Source organism: Hylaeus volcanicus, chromosome 2 (assembly GCF_026283585.1).
Source record: "Hylaeus volcanicus isolate JK05 chromosome 2, UHH_iyHylVolc1.0_haploid, whole genome shotgun sequence".
Lineage (NCBI taxonomy): Eukaryota > Metazoa > Arthropoda > Insecta > Hymenoptera > Colletidae > Hylaeus > Hylaeus volcanicus.
Genome location: NC_071977.1, coordinates 3,403,352 through 3,428,700, shown reverse-complemented (window position 1 = coordinate 3,428,700; position 25,349 = coordinate 3,403,352). Strand labels below are relative to the sequence as shown.

The 25,349-nt window shown below is 38.5% G+C and overlaps 2 protein-coding genes and 1 long non-coding RNA gene across 9 annotated transcripts in view; 1 reads left to right on the top strand and 2 right to left on the bottom strand.

Annotated features, from left to right (window-relative positions):
- The window catches only part of LOC128884809 (klarsicht protein), a 168,879-nt gene extending 148,451 nt beyond the window's left edge, over positions 1–20,428 (bottom strand). For 2 of the 4 annotated variants that reach the window (XM_054138445.1, XM_054138449.1), the window contains exons 1-6: positions 20,287–20,428; positions 18,909–19,035; positions 18,689–18,818; positions 18,452–18,616; positions 18,159–18,360; positions 17,944–18,068 (exon numbers count right to left, since the gene is read on the bottom strand). In XM_054138445.1, the coding sequence (XP_053994420.1) occupies positions 17,944–18,068; positions 18,159–18,360; positions 18,452–18,616; positions 18,689–18,818; positions 18,909–19,035; positions 20,287–20,302 (765 nt within the window). In that variant the 5' untranslated portion in view covers positions 20,303–20,428. Of the gene's footprint in view, positions 1–17,943; positions 18,069–18,158; positions 18,361–18,451; positions 18,617–18,688; positions 18,819–18,908; positions 19,036–19,327; positions 19,686–19,882; positions 20,020–20,286 lie in introns of those variants that run through there. The other 2 variants (XM_054138446.1, XM_054138448.1) reach the window with 2 other exon arrangements.
- LOC128884816 (uncharacterized) lies at positions 16,849–21,737 on the top strand. Of its 4 annotated transcripts, none has more exons than XR_008459479.1 (3): positions 16,849–17,364; positions 19,752–19,893; positions 19,958–21,737. It is a non-coding gene; the product is annotated as an uncharacterized LOC128884816 (long non-coding RNA). The 4 variants fall into 4 exon arrangements; XR_008459480.1 differs by having other exon boundaries at positions 19,697–19,893; positions 19,963–21,737; XR_008459478.1 differs by having other exon boundaries at positions 19,697–19,893.
- LOC128884812 (tubulin alpha-1 chain) lies at positions 21,584–24,101 on the bottom strand. The gene is made up of 3 exons (XM_054138454.1): positions 23,953–24,101; positions 22,885–23,107; positions 21,584–22,772 (listed from the first exon to the last, which is right to left on the bottom strand). The coding sequence occupies exons 1-3, from the start codon at positions 23,953–23,955 to the stop codon at positions 21,646–21,648; spliced, it is 1,353 nt and encodes a 450-aa protein (XP_053994429.1). The 5' UTR covers positions 23,956–24,101; the 3' UTR covers positions 21,584–21,645.
- Positions 24,102–25,349: the final 1,248 nt, after the last annotated feature.

The window sequence follows — 25,349 nt, the reverse complement described above, 5'->3', positions numbered from 1 at the left end:
AGTACTGTGTTCGTACCATATAAATATTGAATGGTGTTCTTTTAACACCCTGTATATTCCTCTCTCGAGACAAAAATTCATACATATCACTGAAACGATTTAGTCCTAAACCTATTTCCCTCCATAACACACGTACCGTATTTTGATTTCATTTTTCGTGATATTTGAATAAAAAAGTGTAATCGCTGCTAAAGTTTGTTGGATGTCCCGATGTCAGAAGAGACATCCGAGTGCAAAGGGCTAAAACATCCTCTATATACCACGGACGAAGAATCCCAGACCCGTTTAGATAGAGTTAATTGAATCGAAGCAAGTTGAACCCAAAAAATTCGAAACTACGTCTTCGTTTGTCGACGCCTAAGCTGGCCCGAATAATATACCATATCCGAGATCGGTGTGTACCTTTATCACGTGCCGAGGGAATTAGTGGTCGATCGGTGCAGGTTACTCGCTCCGATGCGACCAATGACAAGGAAGAGGGAACCGATCCTAAACCTGTTTGCGTAATACCAGTGCCTCGATTCGAAAAATGGGATCTGTACCTGTTATCTTCGGTCGCGGAGCGAACGTGAGAGAGTTATACCGATAACACGCCCATATCTGCCGTCTGGTACCCTTTTACGGCGTTCAATACCACAATATATAACGGGTCAATGACAACTTGTCAGGCTGCTTATCACGCTGGCCGACGATAGTACGCGGCTCCAGGTGCGATCTCGGTACACTTAATGCACGAGACATCGTAAACGTGGATACGCTTCCTAGGTAACTTTTGTGTACATTCGGTTCAATTCCGATAGATTTGATAGTTTGTCTTCGATGGAGATAAAAATGACCATGACGACGATATCATAATATTCTATCGAGTATATATACTTTTGTGTGCAAAATAAAATAGGTGTTCGTTGGAATTATTACTACAACTCGACATTTATTTTACTACGAAAATAAATGTGTTGGGAATATATATATAAAATATATTAACGATTTATACAGCGGCTGTCTTGTTCAGAGCAGACCACATAAAAAGTATTCCATCGGTAAAGGCACGTTCGATTCGTTATTTAAAATAAAATCGTCGATTACGAGAGTAGTTTGAAAATGTTTAACCAATCTTCATGTATTTTGCGAGGTAAATCTTGCTGAATCTTCACTTCAGTAATTTGTACTTGTTGGTAGTACAGAAGACAGAAACTGCTTTTGTATCTTATCGAATTCAGTTTAAATATCGACCCATGGAGAGCTGATAATTATTAGCGTTGAATTTCTTGAAACAAATCGAAAGTGTGATACTTTCAAAGACACTTGTGTGCCTTATATCTTTATTTTTTAGTTTTAATGTTGACTCAAAGACACAGGAAAATATCCTTAATAAGCTTTTGATATTTATCGAATCGACTATTTTGTTCGGTTTTGGTCTTCGCCGCATTGTTACCATAATGTTTCTTAATCGAGCCAGGGTTTGTTATTTATGTATGCATTGATACAATCCTGCTACAAATAGAGGATCGAATGAACGGTATACAAAGGAGATATTACAGCAACGTTTCTGTAATATCAGTAATTATTTCTTGACACGTTCAAGGCCGGATACACCTTGCTTCTCACCTCTGTGTAATTATAACTGTGATACTTAATTATATCACTTTTTACGGGCTAAAAAACGCCGACAAACGGGAACGGCTAATACATTTTTACATAAAAATCTCTGTATGAAAACGCGACTTCTAGTTTATAGTTCATTTTGACGGAAAAAAATCGACATATACTTTATGAATTCAATTTGTCTCAACAAGTGACCATAGCCAATAACTAGGTATATCGAATAAGTTTTGAAAATCTCAATTGAAAAAATTGTTCAGAAAACTAAATCAAGAAAGCATTAATAATTGGTAATAATAATGCTTGTACAGATAAAACTATCCTTACTGTTTCGTTTTTTACTATTCATTTGCTAAATTCACGTTTATATTACAATGAAAAACCACAAAAACCGACTTATATTTTCTTGTTTATTGATACATTCGTGACCAGAGTACTGACTAAAATAATACAATTCTGAAGCTGGACGTCGCAAATTTGTATCGTTAGGACGAGGATACAAAATTACAAAATATATCATGAAATATCGATATCGTAAATACGTAGTGTATAAAATAAAAAGATTTTCACGATTCGGAACAGAAGCCAGGAACAGAATTTGAAGTGACGCGAATTCACGTGAACGGTCTACTACTTGCAACGCGAACGAAGACGAAACAGAGAACCGTCACAAAGAAAACCTCATTTACGTAATATTACTCCTTCGCGTAAACCGTTCGTTCAATTACAATAATCCTGGTCCTTTCCCTCGCTTCCTGCGGCGGACTGAAAATACCTTTCTCTTCCGCGTCTCGAAACGGAAAAATCGGTTTACAAAGCCAAGTGTCACGCTTACGCCCGCCCATTAAATGTTGCTCGGACAATTTTCCGAATTTCATCAAAGCGGTGCCGACGCATGCGACGGAGCAAAAAGGCGCTAGTTATCCAACGCTTTCCCGTCCAAGACTTTCATACGTGGTCGCGGTGGTCACCCGGTTAGTTAACATTTAGCAACGGAGTAAAATAACAAAACGCGGAAGAGACATTTCAGCGTCGAGATCTACCAACAGCACGTAGATCTGGCGAACGTCGTCGACCAGTGGGACGGCCAAGATGGATCGAAAGGGGATCTCTATGGTAAACCAGGATGATTGATCGAACGTGGACCGGACTTCCATGTAAACGGTGCATAATGATGTTTGCATCGGAACTCGGCTCTATCCTTGTCCAGTCACTTTCACGCGGGGCCATGGATCCGACCTAATCTAAACTTCTCGGATCCTTCGCTTCCACTAACTCTCGTTGCTTGGTAATTGCGCGTCTTTATACGTGAAATATGAATGAAATCGGAATCTTAGGCGCGAACTATTTAACCCATTCGCTACCAATTACGAGATATCTCGTGGTAGTATGTACCAAAACTCCCGACTACGAGATGAATTTGTTATAAATGTAACGTTTATTAACTAAGAACAGAGTTTGTATATTACTGGACAAGATTACTGGACAAGATTACTGGACGAGGTCTCGGGAAAGACTGACTCTTGGTTCCGAAATGGGCAAAGCTCTAGGCTTTGAATCAATTTGAAGTTCAATCGATCAATTTGTCTCGTTTCATTCTTAGGAAAATGTTCAAAAAAAAGAAACGTGACAAACATAATTAACTTCAGATTTATTCAAAGCCTAGTGTTTTACTCATCACTGGTATAGTATATATAAGGAATATAACTAATGAGTTGCAACGAGTGTGACCAACGCTACTGGTTATTAATCGCAATTTTTATAGTTGAGAATCACTCGAGCGTCGTATCCCTTGAGCGCTAGTGGAAATCGACCATAATTCCCCCGCGGCTTCCTGCTCGACCAGCGAACACGTTTTCAAAAATCAGCGTCCGTGTCTCTGCGCGTTTGTCTATATGTGTCTCTTTCTGCGCGTACGTGTGCGTGTCTCTCTGTTCGGGTAGGTAGTCGGTGCGGGTGGTGCAGCGACATCGAGCGTCCTTTCGGCGGCGCTTTGTCTTGTTTCGGCCGAGGTCGACCGGAGTTGCGAGAGAGAGATTTTACTTGGTTCTCGAATGAACCGGAGAAATATTAGGTTACCAAAAAAGTGGCTGGTAAACGGGAGACAGGAATGGAGATTTTTTTAAACGTATTCACTGTCCGTAGGTATATAACTGTTACAAATATTTTTGTTTAAATTGTTAGGTATATAATAGACAACCAGGAATAGAACTTGAAGTGACGTGAATTTACGCACGTCACCGGTCGCGAATGTGTCAATATGAAAATATCGATAAACGCCTGTGTAATTGTTTTATATCTTCGTAATCATTCTCGAGTGCAAATCTATTATATCGTAATTTTTGTAAGCACCATCCAGATGAAACAACATTTCTCTTTGAATAAAAGCAAGAGAAGGAACTTGTCGTTACATTTAATCGGAATATCGCTATTATTCGATACACCGCAATTTTAAATTTAGACTCGCCTGACGTTTATTTCTAGAAAAAAGTAGAAATTCAATTTCCAGTCATATCTTCAATCCTATAATGAACCTATAATGAATATTTTGCGTGCACGGCAGCCTGAAATCTCGAGGGACTACATTACGCCCGTTCGATTGGAAATGAAAGAAATTATCGATCGCGATCGAACGAGTAATTTACATTACTCGCAGCCCGATTAATGCAGTTAAATTCCACGCTTTCGATCGCGGTAACGTTTCCTAAGTAAGAATGGAATTTGCAATTCATTACCGGGAACCTCTTCCTCGTGAACGGGGAACTAATTAAACAGCGGATAATTATCCAGCCATCTACGCCGATTCTTGATTCACGATTTACTGAAATTTTATTAACTCGATGAAATATTCTCCGCAGTTGAAACGTCGCTTGAAGCTCGCGAGACCGTTTAATACCGGAATAGATTAGTCGTAAATGATACTCGTAAATGACGAGTGCAGCGATTACGCGCGATTTATCCAAAGTAAAAAAAAGAAAACGGTTCAACGTGCTTTTATTTCGTTTATCGATCAATAGTCGCTCAAGACTGCGAATTGTGCGCTATAAAGTATCAAGTGGACGTAGTGAAAGGTGAATATAAGCATACAAGAACATTCCAATAAACACGTTTCTGTTAAAATCGTAACGAGCTGAACTTGGTTGCGCCACGAAACAACCGTAGAATGAATACTTGGGCGGTCCGCGTGCTTCCTCTAACGCGAAACTAATTTCAATGGTGCAATTAACGCTCTGTCGTTGATTAATTAGCGAGCACTGGGAAATGAGATCTCGATCACGAAACCGTTCTCACGCAACGAGTAAAAACGCGTTAGAGAGATGTGCAATTAAAAAATAAACCCTGCATAACTCCCAGTTACCGTAGAAATGAATGAATACGTTCCTTTTTTACAACAATCAACGAAGAATGCAACATTCACAAGCATGGTTTGTTAAAGCCAACGTTTCCACTCGACGTTTCGGCCCTCTTTGGTATGATTTATGGAGGATGTCGGGTAAGGCATTCGACTAACTTCGTCTATGTAATCTGCAGGGCATACCGAATAAAAAATGTTTGTTTTAGAAACTGTTGTTCAAATTGTGAACCTTGTATTTGGTCACGTAACATCAGTGGTCTGCATAATATGATTTTACAAAAGTCTGTGTAGAACAATATTTACTAATTTATTCTGCTTACGTACGATTTCTGTTTAAGTACGTGATGTACAGTTTTGTCTGTTGTAAAAGAATCCATATGATTTCTCATATAAAAAAATATGGTATATTTCACGATAAAAATATCATATTAAATACTTTCGAACCATAACTCCTCGACTGTAATAACAAAATTCATTAAGCAGATGAGTGACACTGTGTGAACAAAAAGAAGGTCGACAATTTTAATACCAATCGTTTAAAACCATTTAACAATGCTTATAATACGTATAAATAAATTGTAAATACGAAAAGGTTTCGTTTTGTCGTATGTTATTTCTCTATTATTTTTCTTTTCTTTAAGACAACAGCAACAGGAACATTGCTGTTCCTGTTGCCACTACGAGATCTCACGAAAAATGGTCTTTCAAGTTTTCAATTTTTATTTGAACTTTTATATATAGGAGAACAAGTATAGCTAAGAACAATGTAACCCGCGTCGATAATGAGAGCCACCCAAAAAAATATCAATTACTCGTATCGAGAAAGTTGATTTCGGTTCGAGATTAACAGAAAGCACAATATCGAGTAGAAAGTGTTCTCTCTCCACATCCCACATTTGAATTTTTAAAGATGCTCCTATTCTTTCTGCTGCAACATAACTCTCTATGACCTACTGTTGTAACATTCAAATAACATTTCACATTTGTCCGAGCACAGGCTACAGCTCTGATCTTTTCCATTTTTTCCCGAGGTACGCGCACACAATTGCGTCGGTGTTTGCGCAAGCATCCGTGCTATGTACTTACTTTCCTCGGTGTTTTATTTCCTCGTCTACAACAAAACGGTTTCGCTATCACGGTTCGATGATAAACTCGCACCGATATGAATCTCATTTGCTGTATTAGGTGGGAAATGATACAGCAATTGACGGAGGAGGGGGAGTAATTAATTGTACGCTTTGATTTTCATAATTTCAATTTTGAATAAAATCAGAGCATAGCGAAAACGTAGTTTTAAAAGAAACAACAACCCTTTATCGAAGTTTCATTTATTCTATACCGCTGAGATAGGTTATTTATGAATTTTTTCCCATTTTCTTTGCATTATTGCTTTCAATGCACTTTACAGTCGTTATTTGCAAAATGATTGCGTTCTTAACCGAAATATTTCGAAATAAAAAATATACAAATTGCTTCCAGTAATAATTTAATTAAAAATAGCAGGAGTCCCGGTATTACCTTTAAGCTCTATATTATATGTAATTAGATTTTTCCTAGCAAAAAAATATCCATTTTACACGGTCGTTAATTTTGTAGAGTTTGTCCGCAGCGAACGAAGTCCAACGCGACGAAGACTTGTTCTATTGTTCAAACTACTCGCGTTTCTATATACCTAATAGGCAAAGCGTCATAAATAATATAATCTAGATAACGAAGGTTCCATTGTATCGGGAGCCAATTCGTACGTACTCGTCCGAAAGAGAGCCGAGTTACTACCGTGCATGGCTCCCAGAACGTAAGGTCTGCATCACAGAGGAGTTTAACGTTGCATTATAATAATGTAACTCGTACAGGAAGCCAGCAGTGTCTCCGAACAGCAGCCGGTACTCTGTTCGCGGTACGGTTTATTATAGCTCAAATTGTTTCAATTGGTCTTACATGCGGGACTGGCTCTTCAACAAATTCCTCTCCGCGTCCATTGTTCCCTTCATGAGTCACACTTATCTTTTAACTGCCTCCGTCGAGGAGTACCTGACTTAACTTTCACTCCGCCGTAAGACAACGGAGTAATATCTTTTCATAACGTTGATTAATTCACGGCTGAGGCCGTGTGCGCGTATCGGGAAGCTCTTTGCCGTTGGATCAGCCGAAGCCTATTGTCTAGATCGAGATCCGATTCACGCGGCACGAAGACAGCCAATCGTTAAAACGGGGATTCTTCCGAGTCATGGGAGGAGAAACGCGTCCCTCGGCCCTCCCACGAAAACACACAACCTGGCAGAAACAACCGATTTCCAATCGGGACGCGTTTCAGATCGGGCTGCCGCTCGTCACGGAATGATAAGCGGAAACGCGAAGACACGATCGTGATCTTGCTGTACGTTTCAGTACCGCGTTTAGGGATCGTCCAGGGATAACATCTTTGTCGCGGAGTTATCTTGGGAAATTCGTTCCGTGGAGTACGAGTACAGAATTTCCCTATTATCTAATGCTTGTATGTTTCTTTAAGGTGATACATTTCTTTACGGTGATGTAGGAATTTTATATCTGCATACTGTTTGCATGTGCGAATGATTTTGATTTCTAAAATATATATATCGAAGAAATAATTCATTTCTACTAATTCATTTCATTCGAATTTTAATTGAAATTGAATTTTAATTGAAAGCGAATGTTTTGAAAAAATAATAGTAGCAGAACATTCTGTTACATAAAAAAAGAAAAATATATCTCCATCGGCTAGACTAACGAAAATATATACGCTAATTTTCATTCGGATCTAATTATTAAGTTTCAGAAAGAAAGAAAGAAAAAAAAGAAAAGAAAATATGATACTCCGCAATTTTCGACTCGAACAACTGCGATCATGCTCTTACACGAGTAACTAGAATATAATATTTAGTTCGAACGATAGTATTAACCCTTCGAGGCCTTATTTTCTGGTATCTCCCAGCAACTCGAGATGTTTCTAAGCATCCTATTGCCATGAATTCTAAGGATTCTATCTGGATTTGATAGTAAGATCACTTTTACCTCGCTGACAAACATTTTATCGACGCTTCGAGCTTCGTGTAAATTAGACCTAAAGAAATATTAGGTATCGTAGATTTGCTGCGTGAAACCTAATCACGCCTCGCAAGTCGCCTCTCGAGTGCAAAGGGTTGACGCTACGATGAATCGATGCAGGAAAGGTGGTGTTTCACCGCTACCGACGTAAGGGGTTCGATTCGTTCGCAAATGAAAATTAGTAGCCGGCCAACGTAAAAGGAAAGACAGGATATCAAGTTGCCCGAAGCGAACGTGTTAACAAGCGTCGCCTATGCAGTTGCCTTTACGTAAACATTAATCCGCGAACGGTGGATAGCTAGTACGCGCATCAGCTGCCGATTATGGCAATGACCGAACGCAGCCGGGGCGTATAATTTAAACGGGTGGAAGCATCCCCCTTCGCGTCGCCCCTCTCCCGTGCCCTCCCCCGAACCGCCGTCGCGTACGTGGGCGTAGTTCGCATCGGTACAATGTATGTAAAAGTGTGGTCACCGGCGAGCATTATGCTTCATTAGATACCAGTTTCGTCACGCTTTCACTCGAACTTGTCTAACAATGAAATGCTGAATTCAAAATGCATCTCGCATTGGTAGCCAGACACACGAATACAGGGGGGAAAGTTGCGAGTCGTGACCGGTGACTTTCCACGATCTACATTGTCATTCGCTGCTAGCCGAGATAGTAACCGGCCGCTCCTCGACCCGTCCGATTAACAACGTGGATCTAACGATTCTGTCGTGCAGCCTCCTGGACATCGATTAAAGACGCTGGGATCGCGCCACCCCTCACGGGCTGGAATTTCAGATTAGAAAATGCCGATCGATCTTGTGCAACAACGTGCAAATTGCTGTCTCGTTCGATGCGCCAGTGTTATCTAATTTGTTCGGAGTCGATCGCGATCGCTCGATGGAATTTTTCATGGAATTTATTAGATGTACGATTCACGATAGAAACAACGCTATCGCGATAAGAAAGAACGAATATATCGTTCAAGTAAAACGTAATTTATTTTATTGTAAATTTAAACTGACCGCGATTTAACTTGTTTAATTTTTGAAATTTACTTTCAAGTAAAACGTGATCTCTGACCTCGCAACAAACATCACAAGTTCGACTTGTAATTAGTCTAGCTGAGATGGCTTGTTTTGCTCTCGATGTAAATATTTACATCCATTCGTGTTTGTCGCGGTACCGATGTCTTTGTCTACGTCCACTACCTACAGTTGATTTAAAGTTACAATAAAATAAATTACGTTTAATCTGAACGATACACTTATATTTTTACCGTGATTGTTTTATGGCCTAATAGACCTACGATGAGCTCGGGTACCTCGGGTTCGCCAAACCCGTACTGCAACTGTGACCAATCACAGCTGCAGCACCTGAGGAACTGATTTACAATATATCATGAAACCGTGAGAATATAATTCTTTTTGAAAATGAATCTTCAAATAAAATAAAATATTATTCGAAATACTTTTTGAAACAAATAAGACTAATGATAACGACGCGTTAAATAAAATAAAAACAACGTTCTAATCATTCCCGGATAAATATAATTAGAATTTAAGATGTCCGGGGTGTCCCAACAGGGTGTCCCAACAGGGTGTCCCAAAAGTCGGGGAGGAGCCGGAAATGGGGGGTAGCTGAGACGATTCTGAACAATAATTTCCTTTGCAAAAATGTCGGATGGGGCTTCGTTAAGGAGATATTAAGAGAAAACCCCGACCAATCAGAGCGCGCGTAGACCGTTGGAGCGGCCGCGGTAGCGAAGGCTACGCGCTAAGCGGCCGCTCTCGTACGCTACCGCGGCCGCTCCACCGGCATACTCGCGCTCTGATTGGTCAGCCGCCTAGCGCGTAGCTTACTCTACCGCTACCGCTCCATCGGCATACTCGCGCTCTGATTGGTCGGCCGCCTACTGCGTAGCGTACGCTACTGCGGCCGCTCCACCGGCATACTCGCGCTCTGATTGGTCGGGATTTTCTGTTAATATCTCCTTAACGAAGCATCAGCCAACATTTTCGCTAAGGAAAAAGTTGTTTCAAATCACCTCTACTCTGTGTATACAGAGTGTCCCAAAAATGTTGTAACACCTTGAAAGAGGTGGTCCGGGAGGTGATTTGAAACAACTTTTTCCGTGGCGAAAATGTTGTCCGAGGCTTCGTTGAGGAGATATTAACGGAAAACCCCGACCAATCAGAGCGCGAGTATGCCGGTGGAGCGCTCGCGGTAGCCAATGAGCGCGGCCGCCTAGCTCGTAGCCTTCGCTACCGCGGCCGCTCCAACGGTCTACGCGCGCTCTGATTGGTCAGTGTTTTCCGTTAATATCTCCTTAACGAAGCCTCGGACAACATTTTCGCTAAGGAAAAAGTTGTTCAGAATCGTCTCAGCTACCCCCCATTTCCGGCTCCTCCCCGACTTTTGGGACACCCCGTAGAGCAATACCTAATCTCACGTTCCACGAACAAAACATTAATAATTAACCAATTCCATCCAATAAACATCGCGAATATAGATTGCTACTCGTTTTACACGTCATTCCACGTCGAATGATAAAAAAATAAATAAAATCAAATTTCACCCGTCTTTATCCGATTCTACGTGCGTGCAACAATTTTCGATCGAACCTGTCACACGTCGACTCGATTAGGTGTAGCATTTCAGGGAGGCGGGGTGCGCTTAAAATCGAAAAGGTCGATTGGTTTTGTAACTTTTTCCCGTTGCAACACAATGGATTATCGCAACGAACAATGCTCGCAGCACGCGACCGATCGTCACGCGCCGAACGAGGATGGAAACTCCGAGGGAGTAGCACGACTACCGTTATTATCGATGCCAGATGATTATTTTAACGCGATATTATATAACGCGTCGGCGATTCCTGGCAGTTTTACGCGATTACAAACGATTAACGGTAATATCGCGACGAATGAAATTACACAGGGATGCCCATAAATATTTATACGGACACTTACTACTTTCGATGAATAATTGATATACACTCGCTTCTATCGAGAATGTGCCCACGTATTTACGAGCGTGGGTGTATACGAATGACAGAGTTAATTAATAACAAAAAGAAAGAAATTCGAAGGCGAGATCAAGAATAAAATTCTTAGATTTAATCGTGTCGAAAAATTAAGTACTACCACAAATATTACATCGAATAACGTTTTCAACCGCCTCGAAACAAAGTTTAACCCTTTTCGCTCGGGTGGCGCCTCTAGGGCGACATACGTAATTTAAAAGTGATTTTGTGAACGTACAACTTCAACTTCACTTACATCAGAATACAACTAATTATTCATTGAAATAATAATACATCGAGTCATGAACGTTCGTAGATGTTTTTCTTCGAAGTAGAATTTTTGGTTTCACGGAAATTTATTATAAAAATGGACTGGATTTGATTCTATAGAAAAATGCCCCGAGCGCAAAGGGTTAATCCTCGTGAAAATTTTCACCGGTATTAATCCGAGAGTCAACGTGTTAAACTTTCGCCCCCATCATGCTCGTCGCTCAGATTGATGACAAACCTCGCGAGAAGATGAGTAACCGTCGGATTCGCTGAAGCAAATAGTCGTTCATGGACGAAAAAAACCCATATTCAATTCGACGTATCCATTGGCGTATTAAATTACGAGTTGTCTAAATCGTAATGGTTAGTGAATACCTTCTGGGTAGAGTTCAACGATGTTTACATTGCTGGACAGAGTTCATCAAACATCGCCGCGCTCGATCAGTTTCCTCATTTCGCTTTCAATTTCACCCTCGTTACGCGCTACCACGAGAAAGTTTGATGAACATCTAAACGCGTGTCGAGAAGGTCAGCGGTTTTTTGGGACACCGTGTAGGTCATTACGCGTGTATAATACACACTGTACATATTATATGCGTATATGCCAGAAGAGATTTTCGTATACGTAATTATACAGGGCAATTTCGATGGCTCTTTGACGAATACGATTATAATTATTAAAGGGAGCTGGCCAATGACGTAATTGAAGAAACTATTTGTAATTTTTAATTGACGTGCGAGCGAAAATTATGAAAATTCATTATGCTATTTGCTCTAATCGGGGAAAATATGTATAGATTGCAAAAAAAGATATTAATTATGACGGCTATACAGTGGCTGTCCTCTTTAAGAATTTTTTTGTGTGATTAAATTCAGTTTCATAGAAATCAAACAGTCAACCGATATGGTAATACACAGCTGATACGGTAATAACGATACAAACTAACACTGAAAATTTAAAAATGAAAAGAAATTCGACTCATTGAGAGATTTGTGTCACAAAATGGGGAAAAAATCAAAGTTTTTGGAGGAAAAATTGTCGACAAGTCGTACGACAGATCGTATCGTGTATGGAGCGTTTTAGTCTCGACTAGCTCCTCGCAGAATACAGATGAAAACTTTTGTTTAATAAAATTAGTATTTTATTCTTTCATTGTACCCCATTTCCATCAATCATAATTTATCTCGACTCCACAAATTCTCCTTTAACATCTCTAAATCCAAATTTTCCCCCAAAAAAACGACCAATCCCAGAAATAAACCTGTATCCATCTACCCTTTTCGACGTAGCCAGCTCGTTCGCACAGAAATCGAAGTCACGAGTCACCGAGTTCGTTCCATGGAACGAAATCGGCATTGTACCGAAACAGCAAAAGATTTTCCACCACGACTTCTCCGCCCGGGCTGGCCTTAAAACATCCGGAGCGATCGAGATAAGAAGCAACATTCAGCGGCGGGACATTCAAAGTCGATGTAGATTAGCGGCGCGCGGAGCAGGAAGGATAAATCGTACCGCGAAAGGGTTAATTAAACGCGTACGTGCATGACGGGCGTTGAAACAGGTTAAATCGGCGAGCGAGCACGTTTCGGTGATAGTGACCCAGTAGCTGGAAGGTACGTAACAATTCTGCTCCCAAGGTAGCGGTACCCAGAGCACCGAGACGCTTCTCACCCTGCGGACACTTCACCGCTTCTCGGTAAACAATTAGACGCGACTTGCTCCAGATGCACCGCGTGTACCGTTGCTCCGCGACGCGTCCCGATCATCTCTCGTTGCTCGCGGAAATTGGAGTAACGCGTCGCGTCATTCCGTACCGTTGGATCACGCGTACGCACAGCGAGTTCCATGAAGTCTCGGACCTGCGAGCGCTCGGTCATAATTCGCTCGCGGTGGACTATAAATAAATCGAATGATTTCTGCGGAAATGTTGGAGAATTTCTTGAATTTTTCTGCGTTTTACGTTATCGCGATATTCAGTGTAAGCCTTAGACGCTGAGCTAAGAGTCCATCGGCATCCCAGAACGAAAATATGAAAATTAATTCAATTATTCACATTATATTATGATTAATAACACACAATTCCGATTATTGTTGTACTTTTCTAAGCGCCGTACTCGTTCCTAAAAGACATTCTAATCGAAACGACATGCGATTTCTTTACTCAGAAATATGAACACCTAAGTCAAGATGTGTGGGAGTAGGTTAGCAACTTTAAAAGAATAATGGAACCACCCCGGAGACATGCTCTACAAGATGCAACGGGTTTCATCCCGATTGGTCAAGCCATCTTAGCGTAATCGAGTAACATAAAAAAAAAAAAAATATGTCGAATAGAGTAACCTCCTCCTTTTCGAAGTTGGTTAAAAATTAATTTGGAATTCCCTTTCTCCGAGCTCAGTAAAATTTCTAAAGATGAATCAAACACACACGTATCTAACTATCTTTACTTTCAATTATCTTTACTTCAAAATTAAACATTGGCTAGTAAATTGTTTAAATCTGTCCCTAAAGTTAGAGGCGTGCTAAAACCAGATTAAATGACGCAATGTATTCTCTCACTGAAAGTTTCATATCGATTTCAGGACGTAGGAACTAGAAATAACTCTATCACGATTGCATATCGTGGAACGAGTATCGCATGGAGAAACTAAATCCTTCTGCGGAGTGACTCCAGTGAAGCATCAATGCTACCTATCTGCTTCTAAAGCGAAGTAAATAATCCCGTCGACCTGAAACGTGTCGGTAACTTGTTTTTTTTTTCTCGGGAGCATTCTTCTCTGTCCAAATTTCGAAAACGAAATAATATCTGATTCATTTCTACTAGTTAGCCTCTGACAAAATCATTGAAACAATTTTATCATTTTGTTCGTGTGACCTAGTACAATTGAAAATAGATAAGAAATATTTTGTGCTTTCTTAAATAGACAAGAAGTATTTCGTACTTTCTTATATCGTTTTAAAAGCATTTAAATGACAAGCATTTAAATAACAATGTCTAAAACTTATAAATTACAGTGTTTCAAAATACTTGATTTACACACAGACAGATGAATGAAACTGACGAATGTTCGGTTTCGCAGGGTTCTTTAAAAACAAACATACCGCACATAACAATTTATGATATACCGATGCCTATCTGTAATAACACCTCCTCCGCGCCGTTTAAATGCAAACGAACGTACAATTTAAAGTTAAATAAAACAGGAATCTCCATTGAGCGTTGCATAAACCTTTCAACGGCCCGCGTAAATGATAATGTAATATTGGTACTTCGAGCCGATAGGTACTGTAATTTATGCTACGCGCGAAAAGGTTGAAAGATCACTGGCAAGATCACAGCGATCGATCCTATCGGAAGAAAGTAAGAGTTTTTCCGTTTCTGCGTACAAAGAACAGGCGATGGGATTTCTAAAGGCAGTGGAAGAAAAATATTAGAAAGATCGAATGATTTCACGTTTCGTTTTAAATTAAGTATCAAGTTGAATTTCATTCGACGTACTTTTCTGTTTACAAGACAGAGTGTTCCACCAGTTTTGTGCAAAAAGATAAAAGGCAGAATGATGAAAGCAAGTAAACGATATCTATGTACACTACCACAAATTTACCTAATACCAATATTAATGTACTCGTAACGTAGTTAAAAGAACCGTACAACCCTTCTAAAACTACATTTACATTCCTCGAATGATTGCTAACGTCCAGTCCGTATCAAGTTTCCAGTGAAAGTCAAATTACACACGAGCACCTATACCTAATCACACGTGTCCTCTTGGAAACATTCGTCTTCCAACGAGTAAGGGTCAAATGCCACGTATTTTCATTGAGCAACGCGAGCATCGCCATCAATCTTCATTAGTTGGCTGAAATTCTGTAGATCGAACAACGGTAATGCGACTGACAACGTGCAACGATACCGCGACACGCAATAAATTACGCGTGCCCAAACATAGATAATTATTGTACTCGTGTCGTTACTTTCATTTTCTGTTTGTGCTATCAGCGTTCTGCTCGCGCGGCCTTAACACCGACTTTCGTCTTATTTTCCATTAAATCAGGGAACCGTGCGCACGGGAAATTAATTTACCGCGAGATTAAATATCTGGAGTAGCGATAGATGTAATGATAAGTGCAAACGCGCGTGTACGGAACTAATAAGTTTCACGTCCGAGCAACGATAACGTTTGAAAAATCTCCCATTTACGGCGCTAGACTTGAACGACATATCTCCCGAAGCCTAACGAGCGAACATGTGTGCAGATAATACAAATTGTTACGATGATAAACCACGATGATCTAATAGTTAACGAATAAGTCGAAGAAATTCTGTCTGACTTTGACAAATTCAGTTTCAATTTCTACGCTAGGCAACAAAGTGAATATTATTCTTTTCTTGTTTGGTTACATCATGGATCACGAGTTACCGCTAAAATTGGGAATCCAACATTTGTTCCGATTTATTTATCGAATATTTATTTAAGCGATTGCTTAATCTCTTGGCAGATATTTCACTACCTATTCTTGTTTGCCAAATATTCCCAGTTCCATTTCGGTTGACCTCGATAAATATTGAAATACGTATTAAATGTATTTACAATTTAACAACGAACTAAAGTGTTTTATTTCTAAACGAAATAATCTTTTGCGGTATTAACGCACTTGTACCTCGTCGACAAAACGATATTAAATCAATTAAAACATGTTTCAGTTAAATATCTGTGGTTCATCCAGAATTGTATTTATATTCAAAATAAAGAAAATGAATATAACTTACTCGACAATCTAACAATTTTCAATTAAAATCGTTGAGGTTCGTGGATGGTCTAATCCACCTTATTCTATTACTTTCTCTTATTATAAGAAATGAGCAAAATTCTCTTTTTCAAGGCTGGAAAGTTAAACTAGAGTTGAAAATAAAGAAGTTCAGCGACCTCCACTGTAACACCGCGAGAAGATTGCGCAACTATGAGCTTCGTTCACATCCCCGAGGCAAGTTTTAGCCTTCGCTATTTTTTACAACAGAGTCGACAACAATTTATAAAATAATCAGAAAGCACACAGTGTCTCAAACGGTGATCCAGCGAAGTGTTAGTGTTCTCGACTAGTTCCTCAGGAATTTGCTTTAAACTAACACTCCTACCATATGGTTATGTTGAGAGCAACGAACTAGACGTAAACAAATTTATTCGTAGCAGCTTGCAGAGCTAAAATTAAATTATTCGGTCGAAGCTTCCGCTCGTTTTTATCGATAATCGATTTAAAGCGATAACAGTAATATCCGAACAACGTCGAATGTACGATTAACGCTAATTTAAGAACTAAAATTAATGTTCGACTTATCTATACGAACGAATTTACTTCGAAACCATTTTTAAAAATTATTTACAAGGATACGACGTGCAAGCCTATACTTCGTCATGCATTCGTAAACTATGTAAGCATGCATTCTTATACATATATCTAATATGTATTATGTCAAGCACCTTATCAGGTCTGAAATTATTTTTAAATAAATGTGTCTCTAATTTCTCTAACTAACCAATTCTAAGATATGGACAACATCTTAAAGTACTGGTAATGCCCAATGTACCAAATACCTTATATGTTTCCAAATTATACTGAATAAAATATAAATATACAAAAAAATTGTTCCCAACATCCTGAATCTCAAAAAATATAGCAATACTCCTCCTACAAAACATGCAGCAAAAGGTCGAAGCAAAATAAGCTTAAAATGTTACCAGATTATAGCATACTGCACTATACTAATGCATATTATTCTGAAGCCCAGTACGTATCATGTTTTGTGTCGAGATGCAATTAAGGAGGGAGAAAAGGGAGGACAGAAGAAGACGGAGAACTTGGTAGAAAGATACGGAACCAACACGAACGAGTCGGGTTCTCGACGCCCACCTGATCACACAACAAGGAGTAGAAAGACAATCGTGCTGAAACTGAACGTGCGCTGTATCGTTTCGTTCCAACGAAAGTACAAACTTACTTTACCACCTTTGGTTCACGACGAAATTGCATTATTGCAAAACCCAACGAATATCACAGGTATTAGTAACTAGTCATCTAAAGTTACACCTACTTTAAAAGTGAATTTCATTTGCTTTCTTGAATTGCTTTGATAGATCTGTACCAGTTGTATTTCAAGCATGATAAACGTAATTATTTACTATTACTAGCATTCATCCTGTACGTCTGCTTAAGTGTCAGCTGTCGGCCGTTTCCGTTAACAATAAAGAGTTGTATCCGGCTTTGTAAACGGAAAGCACATATTTATAGTATCGATTAGTTAGTGAAGTGAATAACTATATAGCACTGTTTGTACTCCATTTTTTTAGAAATTCGGTTATAGATTCGATTTGACAGTGACGCGACTATTATTTCATGTTTTACTTAATTTCGCTTCTAACCGATTTACTATCGAGTACATAGGATTACAGTGACGTAATATATTGTATCATTCACGAAATGTTTTCTAAATATACCAAGTAAATTCCTTGACTCTAAACATGCCCAAAGAACAATCAAAATTTAAACACATATCTATATATACTACTATAAATATACTTTTTCATACTAAATAAATTATCTAAGTTCTAGAAAATGTGGTTTTTTTATATAACTCACCATATGCTCCACTGCTTTTTCCTCAAGTTCTGCTAAAGTCCAATCTATATGAAAACTCAAGGGTTGAAGGTGAGACTCCATTTCACGAAGCCATTTTCTCAAACATTTCACTTCATGCTCGAAATCTGTACAGTAAAGTTTTCATTTCATATCATTTAATGTTTAAACCTAATGCATTTAGAAACTCCGATTTTGTTATCGATATAATAAAGTACCTGCTGTTATATCCTGTTGATTGGACACAGGCCGTTCAACAGGTGCCATAATTTGTTCTACTAATTCCCATTTTGCATTCAAATGGTCAACCCGCCACGCTACTTCGTCTTTCAAAGAAGGGGCGCGTGACACTAATTTGACAGCTTGTTCGTTAAATAACTTTCTCCTATACGCCCTACGTCGCAGCTCCTCCATGTGAGCCTAACATATACATTTTGCAACCATTATATTCTAATGCTTAATCATGTAATAAATGACTAAGATATATTCTACATATCTGAACAATACATACCGCACGCAGACTTTTGTCTAACAGATTTTCTTCCTTAGAATAAACTAATTCCTGTAGAACTCTTAGCCATGAATATAGCTCTGAAAATTGACTACTGACTTCTTTCAAATTCCACGATTGTGTAGCTACATCAGTCTCGTCCCATGTTAATTCACCATTAGCTTCCTATTTGTTTCAAAGAGAACTTTCAATATACTGTTCATATCTGATTACATTATAATATAATAACACACATACTTTGCAACTATCTATCAAATTTGTGTCCATAATATAATCATAGTTTGATCGTATCGCTGCCCAGAAATCATCTTTCCCATCCTCACGATTTGTCCACAAACGTTGATTGGAAAATTGCTTTGAATCTTTCCTGTAATGTAAATGAATATTCTATAGTTTTTGGTTCTGAAATAATAGCTACTTTATAAATGAATAAAAATAGATATAATGTAGAACAAACCGTTTCTTTGTAAGACTGTTGTATGGTCTTTCTATCGTTATCCCTGCTTGGCCATGCTTGTCTGCTCCACTGCCGATCGGCTGGAGCGATGTTAAGGAAAAGCTCATCTTCATGGCTTTGCAGTGATCTGCAGCACACAAAATTCATGTTAGAGAAATAATTATAACAATGTATTGTATATCAATAAATGTAATGTATAGCTTATAAAATAATATATGTTTACATACATGTTTAAATTATGAATTTGAGATATAAAAATGTAATAGACATTATATAGAGACGACATCAAATATATAAGAGTAAATACAAACATTAACAGGTGCAAAACATTTACCTATCTAATTAAAGTTTTGATGTCACTTTATACATATCACTATGATAGTAGGGAAAGTTTAATAAGTATAAAATAACATACGTACGTATCTTTATTTATTGTTTTTTATTTGTATTTGTAAACGAAAGTAGCTGCGCTTATTCATACTTGAATTTCCGAAAGGACAACAAAAGAAGAGAATATAACCTAAAGAGCGTTGCTTAGAAAAATGCTTTCTGCTCTTCTGAGTGCTTCTAAGACTGTCAAATGTGTTGTCACATCGTTCACCTACTAAGTAGAACATACTACGTTCCGTGTACGCGAAAAAATTTACCAAAATGAGTTATACCATATTTGAAACTCTAAAATTGTAGAAAAAATAACTTAGTCCTAGTGCATTAGACGCAACACGACACGATATTACTTCAACCTGTATTATCTTGAACACATTGGCCTAACACACGTGTACATACAGCATTTAGACGTGTAATGTGTACACATTGTATACACATGCATTTCGTGTACGTAAGGTGGCAAGGTGTGCAAGTTTTATCAGAAATACAATAGTCTCGCATAGGCAGCGGCTTAAGTTACGAGATAAGCACACAAGAAATTACGAAGTCGTTCGAAAACATTCATGAACCCCCACCGGAATACTCACTCATTCTTCTAGTGAGTAGTCATGAAATAAAGTTAGCATTCTTTGATATCGTCTCACTCTAAATGCATTATTCAGCGCAGGAGAAAAAAACGTGATTGAGGAAACCGGAGAACGTTGTAACGAGAACTAAAAGTTGGAGGGGCTGCACTCCACTGCATACATCCAAGGCACCAGCTTCTTGCCTTGCAAGTAGATATGCAAACAATATATCGATATACTGAAGGATATCGATACACCTGTCCCGAGCCACTTGTCCGGACGCGTTTCGAACATATTTTACTCGATGTTTGTCGCGCATCGATGCATCGATGTAATATTGTATCGATATTCGAGCAATTGGTTTTTTACATTCTTTCTCGAGGTAAACGTTACTGAAAACTTTAAGTAATATTGCGTTCACTCACTCATATTACTCGGCATGATCCTGAATTGATGGGCGATCCATTTAAACGCACTATTATTTATTCGTTGGTAACATTCGCACAATTTTTAAAACAACGAGTCCGCCAATTTTTTTTTTTTTGTTAACAAAATACCGCCTTGCACACCACTGTGCACACCGACATGCACCGACGTGCACTGTCGTACTACGCATGCGTGCTCGCGACAAGTGTAAGGAGCTGAGGCTCATGGCGGATTCTCAGTAAGATATCTATTCTTGTTATTAGAGTAAAGCAGAACGAACCGACGTGTAATAAACCAAGACAGAACGGAATTAGAAGGGATATTCTTACGCGCGCAATAAGAGAAACACGAACGGCCGCAACAAATTATTAGACTAAGCACCTCTTCGCTGCATGCCTATCATACGTAGGTAGAGCTTATTTTTGAAATGTATTTCGATAGAGACTGTTGAACTTTTAGAGATGATACGTTCAAGATATCCAGACGAAACGGGATCGGTATGAGTAAAACGAAGAAAAATTCAACAATGTAACATTAATAGACATTACTTCGCGGCATCGAATAGTGCGCCAAACGAGAAATAAAATATGCATTACGAAAATGGCGCGATTTTTTTGTGATATTTTTAAAACTTCAATCTTTGAACGTCTTTCTCAAAATACTGCTTTTTTTTCATTTATTTAAAAATGTAAATGATTCTATTTTTACAAGAAAACTTGTAATATTTAATAGCTAAATTTAATTTTCTGTTATATTTTAATTTTATTGTATTTTTACAAACTCTACGTAAATTATATTTAAAGTAATAGAACATACTAGTACGAACATTTACGCAGACATATGTTTGTCGACTGAAGAGTATTGATAACGTGTATAAAACCACAAATTTCCGCGTTCTTAAGTTTCCGTATCAAAGTCATGTAATCTTTATCCATGCGTTTATAGTATTACTAATATATTCGACTCGACAATTTGTTTAAGATTATCATTAACGTATTTTACGTTCTGAACCGGTTGATTCATGGCATTATTGAAAATTAATGAATACTAAAAAAGAATCATTATCAAGTACGAAAATGAAATATGTATTATTCACTTTGTTACTAAATATAAAAATTGAAATATACTAACATAGTGGCGTAAATATTTGCTAGTGAAATACTTTTATATTCAAGCAACCGTATTTTAATTAATACTGTTCAACAGCTTAAATATGAACGTAAACTGAATCGTCATTGAAAGTAATAAAAAAAAATCATACAAAGGATGGGTAACATACATCATAAAACTTCAACATTTGCAAATTCGCTTGTTTATTTCATGTTGTTTCTTGTTTAAAAACCGTGATTAAGGTCAGTTTAGTATTCTTCGGCTCCCTCTCCTTCGCCCTCGGCGGAATCCATACCAACCTCCTCGTAATCTTTCTCCAAAGCAGCAAGATCTTCACGTGCTTCGGAGAACTCACCTTCCTCCATACCCTCACCGACATACCAGTGTACGAATGCTCTCTTGGCGTACATCAAATCGAATTTATGGTCAAGTCGAGCCCACGCTTCTGCGATAGCGGTAGTGTTGGACAACATGCAAACAGCTCGTTGCACTTTGGCGAGATCGCCACCAGGTACAACAGTAGGTGGCTGATAGTTGATACCAACTTTGAATCCAGTTGGACACCAATCGACGAATTGGATAGTGCGTTTTGTCTTGATAGTAGCAATGGCTGCATTGACATCCTTAGGTACAACGTCTCCTCTGTACAGCATGCAACAGGCCATGTACTTTCCATGACGAGGATCGCATTTGACCATCTGATTGGCCGGCTCGAAGCAAGCATTCGTTATTTCCGCAACGGAAAGCTGCTCGTGATAAGCCTTCTCCGCAGAAATGACTGGTGCGTAGGTAACGAGAGGGAAATGAATTCTTGGGTAAGGTACTAAGTTAGTCTGGAATTCCGTCAGATCAACGTTCAATGCACCATCGAAGCGAAGCGAGGCTGTGATCGAAGAAACGATTTGACCGATCAGTCTGTTTAGATTTGTGTACGTAGGTCTCTCGATATCCAAGTTACGGCGACAGATATCATAAATAGCCTCATTGTCGACCATAAATGCACAATCGGAATGTTCTAGAGTGGTATGTGTGGTGAGAATTGAGTTGTAGGGTTCGACCACAGCAGTGGAAACTTGGGGTGCTGGGTAAATGGCAAACTCCAACTTAGACTTCTTTCCATAATCCACAGAAAGGCGTTCCATCAATAAAGATGTGAAGCCAGAACCGGTGCCACCTCCAAACGAGTGGAAGATTAGAAAACCTTGGAGTCCCGTACATTGATCGGCAAGTTTGCGAATGCGGTCCAAAACTAAGTCAACAATTTCTTTGCCAATTGTATAATGACCGCGAGCGTAATTATTCGCAGCATCTTCTTTGCCTGTGATCAGTTGTTCAGGATGGAAAAGCTGACGATAGGTGCCTGTGCGAACCTCGTCTAAAAAGAAAAATATACGAGAAATAAAGAATTTTGTAAAATCTGTATTACCGAAGTGATTATACCATATGTATACAAAAAAATGTTCATAAAATTTATGATAATTACGTACCGACTACTGTAGGCTCTAAGTCAATGAAAACAGCTCTAGGAACATGTTTTCCGGCACCAGTTTCACTGAAGAAAGTGTTGAAACTGTCGTCACCTCCTCCAATGGTTTTGTCTGATGGCATCTGACCATCAGGCTGAATGCCATGTTCAAGGCAATACAATTCCCAACAGGCATTACCGATCTGGACTCCAGCCTGGCCAACGTGGATTGAGATACATTCACGCTAAAAAAAGAGAAGTATACATTAGTTCATCTATTGTTTAGTAAATGATGCTTTAAAGATTTCAATATTCATGTCCATTTTAAATTTTCATAATACATATAATTCTATGCACACATATATATATAATATAATTTTCTGTCATGTTTAGGTTAGATGTTATATTCATTTAAAGTTTAATATCATATTTATAATAAATATAATATATAAAAATGCCCTGAAACTTATTCATATAGATTCACTGGGTGTGTGTGATTGTTTTAAATGCTTGAAATGCTGAAGGTGATATATTAGTATTGAGTTCTCCAGGAAATAGTTTAGAATTGATTTATTCCAAATAATAAAACCTCGCCAATGTGTTCGGATAACAAAGTATACAATGGCGTCTTCAGTTCGAGTAAATGGAACTCTGCTATATGCTATACTATCCTCAGCATTTCAAACTTTATCAATGAATATAGAATGTTCACTTATTGTGAATGTTCCTTTGTGAGAATTTCTGATAGCAATCGTTCCTTTCAAATATCGATCGCGTTAACAAAAAGTGACGCGTATATTCCCCCGCTCCGCACCCAAAACAACGGAATCTTCAGACTCTTTACAATTAGACATGTCGCATTTTCTATAACAGATTCGCTTTCGATAGGAACAAATACGAGAAATCGACAGAGGATACGGACATCTGCTAAATTTTAACTGTTCAGAGACCAAAAGGAGACCAAGAAAACGAAAAGGGCGGAGCCGGCCGGTGGAAGCGTCACAAGCTTAACCGTCTTTTTCATTTAACACGAATAACTCGGCGTACGTTCAGTTTTCACGCGCGATACTTTCAAGAATCAGTCACTTACCATTTTTGAAGTCTGAAGAAGTGTTTTACGTTCTTGTAGAAATTGGGTAGTCGATAGTTAGAGCAAGTAATGAAGCTACTGCTATCAACCGCACACAATACCGGATCGAACACCAAACGATTAATGCGCGACAGACGCCCGCAACGGGATCTTATACCCCCGACTATCGACTCTTTTGCCGCACGGTCATTGGCTGACGATGACCTCACCCGTGATTCCGATTGGCGGATAGTCAACCGCAGCACACCACAGCCTCCGCGCATGTTCGTTGCACGCAAAATATAGTACAACGTTTCTGTCATGCGACATTTCTTTTATTGATTTTACAAATTTTGACAAGTATAGAGAGCAAATTGGTATGCAATGACCTGTTCGTTGACTTGGTAACAGATGATTCGAAATGGAGACCCTCGCGTTGAAATAACGTAATAGCCGTGGTATAATTTATTCAGGGTGTGAATCGAACCTACCATGCAATGCAGTGAACCGTAAACTAATGGCTGAACGCAGCTGAATATTTTAGCTGTTCTTCGTATGCATTTTGAAAGTCCTATTTTGATATGCTCAACTCTATTTGGCATTTCATGTTATTTCAGGAAAGTAATAATAATTTCGCTTGAAGTAGGTTGTACCGTATCCTTGCTACAACGTACGTGTCCTTCGGAACGTGTACATAATACGTGATCATGATTGTATGAAGACATCATTTTTTAAATTAATTAAACGAGTCGTTGAAACGCGTTGCGTGTTGTATGATTAATACAATTTTAACAGCAGCTACTGCGTTTTGATAAGATATGAGTTTCTAAGACTTCTCGCGAGATAATTAATTATCTAATTAGATTTTAATCTTGATTAAATCCAAATTCCAGAACAACGTGTGTTACTTCTCGCACAGCCATTTTTGCATATAAAATTAAAATACTGATTGAGAGGATAATTTAATGAGGCGAATAGAAATTAAATTTTTGTTAGATTATTGTAAATATGAAGTAACTGTAAGTTAACTTTCCCATCTTTGTGTGTCATGCAACGATTGTCCTCAGAATTTCTCGCCATAAACGTGCGAAGAGATGCTGAAGAGAAAGTTGAGTGGGTAGTATAACGCAGTACTTGAATTTTTTCGTTAACTAAATTAACCAAATATCGTTTAGTTAATTATTTGTATAATTTCAAATGAATAACTATTATAAATATATATCATAGAGGGATAATTATCTTGCATATAGTAAAGGTCTTTTAACATTTTTTTCGGATAATGTATGCCTTGCAAATTATTCATTTTATAAATATCATTTAGTTCATTATTTGTATCAATTCAAATAAATAACTATTATAAATATATATATCATAGAGGATTAAATTATCACACGTTCTTTATCATATTATCACATTAC

Coding starts and splice junctions, on each gene's coding strand:
- LOC128884812 (XM_054138454.1), bottom strand. Junction 22,773..22,884: donor CTTAGAGCCTACAGTAGTCG/GTACGTAATTAT, acceptor TTTTCTTTTTAG/ACGAGGTTCGCACAGGCACC.